At 33.3% G+C, this 10708-nt stretch overlaps 1 protein-coding gene across 1 annotated transcript; it reads left to right on the forward strand.

Moving 5' to 3' along the window:
* Window positions 1-9448: 9448 nt before the first annotated feature.
* LOC114268524 (protein FAR1-RELATED SEQUENCE 5-like) lies at window positions 9449-9886 on the forward strand. Its single transcript, XM_082885620.1, has one exon. It carries the CDS (start codon window positions 9449-9451, stop codon window positions 9884-9886), a length of 438 nt encoding a protein of 145 aa, XP_082741746.1.
* Window positions 9887-10708: the final 822 nt, after the last annotated feature.

Consider the following 10708-nt stretch of genomic DNA (forward strand, 5'->3'; position numbering starts at 1 on the left):
CCCTAATTTGCCTCGGTGTGGTTCTACATCTATATCCTCATTAAGATGCCTTAAACTAGGCCTAATAATGCCTAGGATGAGATGAGGATGCAAAGATGCACTTTAAAAGTATTTTCAGAATTTTCAGAAAACAAGGGTCACGCTCGAGCGTAGGTTACTCCGCTCGAGCGGACATGCAGACAAAGGTTTCCGCTCGAGCATAGAATTACCCGCTCGAGCGTTCTGCAAAACAGTCAAAAGTGCTGGATAGGTAAAAATCACGCTCGATTGGGCGCTCGACACCCGCTCGAGCATAAGACACAACATGACGCTCGAGCGTCAATTATTCCGCTCGAGCGGACTTCAAAATAGAACAAAATGCTGGGAGCACGATTTCCACGCTCGAGCGCCAGTCACCCCGCTCGAGCGTGAGTCCAAATTCTGAAAATTCCAGATTTGAACCTCAAGCTCAAAACCAAGTTTTAAACCATAAATTTCGATCCTCTTGGGCCAATTTTCCAGAAAATATCCCAAAACTCATACTTTAACATGATTCAAAGCTCAATTTGTAAAATCAAAGCCCAATGGTGTTTCAAATAAATCCAATTCAAACCAATTTTCATGAATATGAAGAACATGCAAACATGCATGTATTTAAATCATTTCAATGCTTTAAATACAAGCTCAAATGAGCTAACTCTTACAAAAACAAGATGAAAACATTGACTTAACATAACCATGAGCATGCATGTGGCAATTTTCCATGGAATCAACTCAAAATTCAATAGTATAGGCATGCATGCATGAATTAAGCTATAATTCAACAATTAAGAGCCATAACTTGGCTCTAGACTTCAACTTGCTCAAAACCATGCAAGAATCAATTCAAAACATACACAAGAGGCAATGAATCTACCTTAGGTCTTGTAGTTCAAGATGTACAAGCTCAATTTTGCAAAGAACTCTTCAATTTACTTCAATTACCAAGCAAAACTCAAGATAGAACCCAATTTCTCTCACCCTCTCCCTCTCTGCTCTCTTGGTCGGCTAAGGGTCTCAAATGAGATGGACAAAATGATGCCAAGATAAAATAAACCAAGCCTCAAAATGTTTAGTTAGTGGTCCACTAATAGGGCAAGGTTGTAATTAAGTCTAAGTTGTGCAATTTATCAATAATTAACCTAATTTAATCATACCAAATCACATTTTAACTAAATATGCCATAAAATCATATTAATTCTAAGGATCACAAATCATCAATCAATTTCATATTCGGCCGCCGATAAGGCCTTCAATTCGCAATTTAAACACAAAGGCATGAACAGATAATCAAACAGTCAACAGATAGACATACAATTGAACAGATATACTTAATCAATTTAGTTCCAGATTTTAGTCAGTCAGTTCAGTATTTCAATCAGTTCGATTACCAATCATAATCAGTCTCAGTTTAGCAGTAATCGGTAATTAATCGGTAAACAGTTACGAGGGTTGTTACACCTAGGAGAGGTTTGATGAGGTTTGGAAAGAGTGGAAGGTTGTTCCCTCGATTCATTGGACCTTTTGAGATCCTTGGGCGGATTTGAGAGGTAGCTTATCATTTGGCCTTGTCGCCACAACTTTTTTGGTTCATGATGTGTTTTATATTAGCATACTTCGGAAGTATGTGCTGGATCCATCACATGTGTTGGATTGGACCGACTTAGAGGCAGATAAGGATGTCTCGTATGAGGAGAGACGGGTGAGAGTCTTTGATACTCAAGACCAAGTCTTGCGAGACAAGACAATTTCCTTAGTTAAAGTATTGTGGAAACATCACGGGGTTGAGGAAGCAACTTGGGAACGTGAATTGGAAGTTCGTGAGAAGTACCCAGGCTTATTTGTTAATGCTTAATCATGTATTGAGATTTTGTTATGTTAATGAAGTATGCAAACATTGAATATGTTGTTTATGTTTTAGAAATACGAGTTAATTATAAACATTGTATATGTTTGGAAATGTGAATTGTGTATTCAGTGATGAGAATTCGTTTATCATTCTGGTGGGATTGAAAGACCGGTGAATGGGTCATGGTATTGGAAGTTACTTTATAATCATTGTGGTAATTGGTTAAAACTTGGTTTTTGAAACTCAATTTGAAATTTCGAGGGCGAAATTCTTTAAGGGGGGAGGTTATAGTGATTCCGATTTTAACCCGACCCTTTTTGCATCTTAGACTCGGGTTTCTTAGTTCAATGTTGTGTATATATCTTTATTTCCTTGGATCTCCTTAAATTTGGCTGTTGGTTTATTGTGGTTGCGTTTGGGATAAGATGGTTGCTTAGTTTCCAAACATTTATCGCCCAGATTTTTGTTCCTCCACTTGAGCGGCACTTCTTACGCTCGAGCGGGCTTTGCAAACACTCAGTACTTTTGCAGGTCTGCAAAACTGCTAGGAGAGTGTATTTTACACTCGAGCGGCATTTCCTACGCTCGAGTGGGTGTGCGCTCGAGCAGCCATTCTTGCATTCGAGCGGTGTTCTTCTGTCTGCAAAACTACTAGATGTGTGTATTCTACACTCAAGCGTCACTTCTTGCGCTTAAGCGGACTGTGCGTATATTAGTTCGTACAAAGGTCATTTTATATCACTTTTTCATCTATTTCTCTCCAAACCCTAAAGTTGAGACTCTCTCTCTCTCTAAAACTCACTCTCTCTCTACTTTTTCACCTTGATTTAGTGGTTTTTACACCCTACTCTCTTTGATAAAAAGATAAAGTATCTCAAGGGCTTTATTTCTTATCCAAATAAATTGGATTTTGGCGTGTTTGAAGTGTCTCAATTCTCTCTCTCGGCTTCTAAACTTGTGGTAAGGATTTTTTCTACACCCTCATATGGTTTTTAACGTGGCTATTCGTTAATGTATAAAAAACATTGGAACTTGAGGTGATTTTGAACAAACCTAGGGTTTTGGTTTAAAATCAAAAGAGGGGTTTTAAAATGTATACGTTAAAAATGGTTATGGGAGTAAATGTGAGGTTGTGTTGTGGTAAATTTGGTGATTTTGATATCCAGGGTGGATTTTGGAATAAAAGGGAGTTTTGCCCTAAAACGGTTCAAATTGCTATTTTGTATAAGCTAATGAAATTGGTATCAAGAATGTGAAATTGGATAGATGTTTATATAAATTGGGGAGTTGGATAGTGTTATCTTTCACCTATGAAAATTTGGATAATTTATCTGTCTTGAATATTGAATATCTGTTTAGAAATACCTGTTTTGGGCTATCGGTGAAGGATAGCTTTGATTGTTGTAGAAATTGCATGAGGATTAAGTGAATTAAAACTAATCTCTTATCGTTTGTCACTGAATGTGATCGTGTTTTTAATACATTGTATATGTATGATGTTTGGGAGGAGAAAGTGGATGCATTTCATATTTGGGAAGAGAAAATAGATGGACTCCATTAAATTAAGTTGGCATGTTCGTCCAGAGTGAAAGTCTCGAAAACCGTATGTGTACATGGGGGCCAATTTCCACAGACGAAATTTTCATAAAATGGCAAGTTTGAAGTGTTTATGAAATGATTATATTGGTTAGAGAACCACTAAGCTGTAACCTCAATTGGGTTGTCTGGTTAACAATAGATTTAATTCATGGATTGAGGGAAAAGGAATTGTCATGAAACGAATTAAGATAAAATGGCTCGAGATATGGAATTTGGCATATTATGATTTGGGAACAATATGAATGATTTCATTATGAACATTGTTTATGCACATCCTACTTATTTCTTCGTTAAGATTCATATATTGTGCTAAATTATTTCTACTGGGTTTTGGCTCACCCTATTTGGGAAAACCATTTTCAGGTGCTGATGATATGCCTCAACCAAGGACTTAGCTTGGGAGGACTGTGGAGCTGAAGGCTCAATTTTATTATTTTTGTACTTAAATTTTTGTATAGCCAAGGGTTTTAACTGTATTGAGCTAGACTCATTTTGTTGTAACCAAGGAATGACTTAGAAAGATGTAAGCCGTTAGGACATTTAAATATTTGTTCAACTTTCTTCTTTTGATTATTAGTAACACATGTTGTAGATTCAGGTTAGGGCATTTATGAATGATATCACATGTGTTACCTTTTGTATATTAACTCTGATGAAATGAAAGTATGTTGTTTCAATTCTATTTCCGCCAATGAGATGAGTTGTCATATTTATTTTGGGGCATTACACTATATCTATATATATTATGGCAAAGTGACACTTCAATAGATTTCATCCTAAAATTCTTAAGTTTTGTTATTTTAAAAGTATTTTTAAAAAATCTATTAGCTAATACATCATATTAATTACATAAAATTAATTATTAAGTTGTTATACCTATTCTTTCCTAAAACAAAAATATTGCTATGATTATGACATCCTCCTCGCAAATAATAATTATTTTATAATAAACAAAATTTCAATTTTCTTCCCCTCTCTCTCTCCAACTTATTATCTTTTTCACTCGAAATATTACACCCTAACTTCTGAGTCATTAATAAACTAAATAAACCTCAAATTACAATTCCAGATAATTAATAACCTCAAATATACAAATCAGTCTCCAAAAATAATAACACAGTTGTCTCTAAAATATAATTTATACAAATCTCCAAAAATAATATATAGTAATGGGTCCCAAATATCTAATTCAATAATTCTTTAAATGCTTCAACTTCACTTGCCACTAAATTGCTCCACACCCAAAAAATAAATTAACTCAAGAAGTATACAATATCATAAGAATAACAATGCTTAAATAGAGAATAAATTAATAGGGATCTAACAATTTATGACGTGGCACAACTGATTCGAGACCTCACCCACCTCATCCAAGTACAACCGCTTATCTGACCATATTAGTTCAAGCTACTGGCAAGGTCCACTCGATCTATGTACGGAGCACTTTCATGTCATTTAGACAGACAAATCAATACTAATTACACAGCATAACTTCACAAAATTTAACAAATGAATATAATAATCAAACGTATCAACAAAAATGATTCTACAGAATTTATCAGATGACCAAAATAATCAAAAGGAGTACAAATTGAATATAATTAAAATGAAACTCTTTGCAAAGAGATTTAAAATTGTATACCATCTGAATTATCTCTAAACAATCTCCTCTATTACCAACACTTAACCATTTGATGTTTCACCATAGATCTCCAAAAATAATAGATTAAAATTCTAAGGCATAAAGCATGTAAGGTTTGGTAAATCTACAACTCTCCTCTTTGATAAAATTACTAACTCTCACTATAAATATTCCCAAACTAAATTCAAAATTTTGATCATAAAGAGAGAGAGAGAGAGAGAGAGAGAGAGAGAGAGACAAATGGACCAAGAAGAAGAAGAAGAAGAATAAAAAGAAGTTGAAAGGGTGAACTCAAATTTGTAGGCAAAATAAAGAGTAACCTCCAAGTAAACTTGGAGGGAAAGAAAAATTTACCTAAAGGCAAAGAAAACTTGATTGGAGGGAAGGAAAATAACATTTTCTTAGAGGGAAAGAAAAAAAAAGAAACATGGCATGGCCTAGCACCCATGTGAATTTTGTTTGGAGCTCAAGCAAAATAAAATAGAATAAAAACCCTAAGAGATGAATAAAATGATGAGGTAGAGGTAGAGATAAAATAAGTTAAGTTTTCATCTAAAAATCGCACCCCCAATTTATTATAATAAACCACAAATACCTCTCACTGAAATATTAATACCTAAAAAATATGAGATTTCATTTGAAAACCCTAGCCGCCATACATCTTTCTTTCACGCCATTCTCAACCTCCTCACCTTGTGAAGGTCAAGTTTATGCAACTCATTATTCTTAATCTCTTCTTCAAAGACTATTAAAGGTTAGTTTATGTTTAATTTTGTATGTCTCATATAAGTGCATTCTTTAAATAATATTTTATATCATTTCTTTATTTACTCTGTCTTACATTTCTTTTTCTTTTTTGCTTTCAACCAATTTTTATATTTTATTGTTTTTCATGTTCTTACATCAAAGAAGTTTCAAACTTAATTTGTAGGAATTAACGTATTTTATAATTTTTTATGAATATATATTTTTACTTATTCGTCTTTTAGACAGTTAACTAGTTTTTAAATATAAACGATATTATTAAATCTATCATAGATTATATACAAATTGACAAATATTAATATTACATTATTAAGTATTTTTTTAAAAAAAAAATTTAGTTCCCGTGCATAACTTTGGTGCTAAATTACAACAAAGTGACATTTTAATGATAAAAGCTTTAGAATTTTTAAAGCTTCACCCAAAAAATTTTAATTTTTGTTATTTTTTAAATATTTATAAAAAATATTTGCTAACTTAGCATATTAATTATTAAAAAATAATGACTATTTTCTACCACCCTTTTCCAAAATAAAAATGTTGCCATAATTATACCATCTTTTTTGCAAATAATAATTATCCCATATTAGGAAGAAGAAAAAAAATCAATTTTCTTCTTATTCTCTGTCCCATCTATTCTCTCTCTTACCCAAAATTCAAAAATAAATATAGAGTAAACATAACCTCAAAAAGAAGTTTTACAAAACAACATATTTTAATACAATCATATTTTTATTTTATTTTTTCAATACTATTTTATTTCTTTACATAGTTGCAAGTGAATGGATTATTGCAAAATAATATTTTATCTAAGAAACTCTAAGTGGTTTAAAGTATTAATCTAATTCTTTTATTTTTTTTATTTTTAAGAATATATAATTAAAAATATATATGTGACATATAACTATTGGCTCATCTAATCCATATCTCATTTGAAAATTTGAAATCTTTTAAATGGAAAGCCTAAAATAGAATTTTATTTATATTTAAGTTACATCTCATTTGAAATTTTAAAATTTTTAAATGAAAAGTTCAAAATAAAATTTTAGTTTCAAATCAATTTTTTAAAGCTCAAAACCCAAAATTCATTTGGTTTACAATTTTTTCAAAACTGTTTTCAATCAATTTTTCTATATGTTATCTCTTTCTCTCACATTCTATACATCAATCAATCACTTTTTCTCTCTCCTCTTTCATTCTCTCACGTCTTACACATCAATCAATTACTTTTTTTCTCAATTATAAAAAAATTACAAATCATCCCAAATTATGAAATTTCAACTACAAAACTATTTTCAAAATATACAACCAAAAAAAATTTCAAATTTTGAAAATTCTTTTCAAAATTAATTTCAAAATCAAACCAAATGGAGCCAAAAAATTTATTGAGATTCACAAAAAATGTCAAAGGATAAAAAATAATTGATGATTTGTTATAGATTGGGAGAAGTGAAATAAGACAAACTATCATTATGAAACTCTAAGGATGAAATTATTTATATTTTACGTAAGATAATTTTTGTATTTACCTTATATTTTACTTTTTATATTTATCAATTATGTTATAACATATGTTTTTATTATTTAATATTTAGGGTTCACCATTAATAATACGACAACAAAAAAAATTTACTTGTAATTCTCATGAAAATAGTTAAGTTTATTTGACTGTAAATAATTTTATTGTAACTATAAGAAAACTTATATTTTTAAAATAAATGTATAATTTATTATGTAAAATTGTGCATAACATGAAAATTATACTAGTTATAAAAATTTAAAATGTATAATGGACAATATTGTAAGAAAAAGAACAACCAAAATGTTATGATTCAAATCATTTTTGCTTCTTTTTTTTTTTTTTTTCCCCAAGTACATCTCAATGTGCAGTTGCTAAGGCAATTAGAGAAAATGTACCTTTGTTTTTTATAATATTTATTGGGGAAATTCTATAAGAGATATGTATCATATGCGCATTTTGTTATGATTTTTGTGCCTTTAATTTTGCCTTATTTTAGTTATGATGCGAGAGTTGTTTGGTTAGCCTTGTTTGGTTTGGTTTTGAGAGATAAATTTTTTAAAAAAAAATTGAAAAAAGAGTTTAGAATTTTTTTTAGTTTATTTGGTTATATATCTTGGAAATAGTTTTGGAGTATGAGAGTTTGGAATGATTTGATATTTTGTTGTAGTTTAGTAGATATGTGTGAGAGAAAGAGTGATTGCGAAGGAGAGAGAAGAGAGAAAAAATGATTGAGTGATGTGTATGAGATAAAAAGTGATTTTGGAAAATTATTTCCAAAAGGACTAAACCAAACAAAATTTTAAAAAAATTTCTCCAAAATTTCTTTCTCAGAACCAAACCAAACAAGGCCAATTTTTTAATTTTGACTTCTATATTATTGAATTATGTCACTTTTTTATGATTGGATGTCTAGGTCAGTTTACGTGTACCTTGATTAATTTGAGAACTCACGCAAAGTGCCCCCTCCACTTGGATCGAGCAAAACCCATATGCATGGCCTCAATGAGTTGATAGCACCTAGTGGGGTGGATCGGCCAAATCTCGAGCAAAGCCCATGTGCGTGGCCCTAATGAGTTGTGTTAATCATATAGTTTGATTTTGATGATGTCTAAAATATTATGGGATAATTTATTATTTTTTAATATACATATTTTACATTTTTTTACACAAAATATCATCTGTTAAAATATATATTATATGATGTATGTGTTATAAATATGGGTCATGTTTAAGTGTGCAACCCCCTTAAGGTTGCACACCATATGCAACCCAATTGTTAGCCGTTAGATTACAATAATTGATCAAGACCATTGAATTATTTAATCGTGAAAAAGTTGAAACCGGGGCAACCGGTTAATGCTTGTATTTGTATTTGCATGATTGCATCCCACTCACTCTCTGTATTTCGTCTCTATCTCTCTCTGTGTAAGGTTGAGTCAGTGTAACCCTTGATTTCCATTAACAGCGAGAAGTCCCTGCTGGGTTGGTTCCATTGACGAAGCTCTGTAGGGAACAGTATAACGGGCGATTTCCAACAACAACGGAATTACAAGGCTGTGTTGGTTCGATTGCTGAAGTGAAGCCCTTCTCTCCAACTAGATATAAGGTCTGGAGCTGTCTCCCTCTCTCTGTATCCCTCTCTGTCTCTCTGGCCTCTTCACTTCAGCTATTTTTCCTCAACTAAATCCCCATCCTAACTTCAACCGCTCTACGCTTCGCTCAAACGGAAAACCCTCCATTGGCAACTAACCTTTCTCTTTCTCAAGCGAGTGTTTGTATTTGCACAAACAACTAACCGTGTGAAAATGTCATGTTTGTGTTTGTGTGAACATTTTTCGGTCATCAAGTAATTGTTTGTACTAATGTCATGTGCAGTATGGCCACAGCGGAAGTTAAAAGGGAATGTGATGATTATGGCATTCCAAATGAAGCAGATGACATTCGTTTGATGAATGAAAGTCGGGCGGAACCTTATCATGGTTGCGAAGTTGGTCCGAGCAATGAAGAAGCAACCAACATGAACGTTGAAGATGGCGGAGACGATGTGAAAAAAGAAATGGTTGACGATGCTCATCGCAATGACATGGTTAGTGATGTTGAACGTGCTATTCTGGAACAGAAATTTGATTCGGTCGAAGATGGACAAGCTTTCTACAATACGTATGCTAAAGCCAAAGGATTTAGTATACGAAAATCCAGATTTAACACAAATAAAGAGGGAAAGGTCGTTAGTAGGCTGTGGTTGTGTCCAAGGGAAAGTCAGAGATTACCAAAATACTTGGACCGTGTTGCTGAGAAGAGTAGAGCTCCCAAGGCACTAACAAGAGTAGGTTGCAAAGCCCAATTTTGCATACAGTACGATGCAGATGCTGGTGAAGGGGGAAAGTATGTTGTGACTCACTTCGTCACAGACCACAACCATGAATTAGCGGAACAACACTGTGTGATGTATCTGAGGTCACATCGCACTTTAAACAGCGCTGACAAAGCTTAAGCAATGGCTATTCGCAACGTCGGTGTGAAGACTAGCCAAATCATGGACTATATGGTAATCAATCCGGGTCTTATGAGAATGTTGGTTTCATCCGTACGGATTTGCACAACCATATTCAAGCCGAACGTAGAGCTGAAGTTGAGGATGGTGATGCGGAGGGTGCGTTGGTTTACCTATGTGCAAAACTTGATGTTGATGCACATTTTTTTTACAAGTATGATGTGTGTAACGATAACAAGCTACAAAATCTGTTCTGGGCAGATTCGAAATCGCGGGCCGACTACACAAAGTTTGGTGATATGTTGATATTTGACTCAACTTACAGAACCAATGCATACAAGAAACCTTTTGTCATGTTGGCTGGTGTGACTAGCCACTTTAGGACCACGATATTTGCATGTGTTTTGCAAGCTAATGAGACAAGTGAGACATACACATGGGTTTTGGAAACATTTATGGAGGCGATGGGCAATAAAGCACCTGTGTCCGTACTGATAGATGGGGATAAGGCGATGCGAAAGGCAATCAGAAGAGTATTTCCAGACGCAAGACATCGATTATGTAATTGGCATCTTGGGAAAAATGTTGTTTCAAATGTTCACATAAGTGGCTTTGCACATGCTTTCAAGCAGTGCATGGACATGGAAACGGATGAGACAAAGTTTGAGCATGGCTGGAAGACAATGGTTGAAAAATTTGGACTTCAAACCAACAGTTGGGTGTTGAAGACATATGAGAAGCGTCATATGTGGGCTGAGGCATATATGCGTGGATATTTCTTTGCTGGGATGAAGAGCACTCAGCGCTCGGAGTGTATGAATG

This window comes from Camellia sinensis, chromosome 8 (genome assembly GCF_055761805.1).
Source record: "Camellia sinensis isolate YWXY chromosome 8, ASM5576180v1, whole genome shotgun sequence".
NCBI lineage: Eukaryota > Viridiplantae > Streptophyta > Magnoliopsida > Ericales > Theaceae > Camellia > Camellia sinensis.

What these genes read in the sequence shown, in the direction of transcription:
- LOC114268524 (XM_082885620.1), top strand. Translation starts at nt 9,449, where the DNA reads ATGGTTGACGATGCTCATCGCAATGACATGGTTAGTGATGTTGAACGT.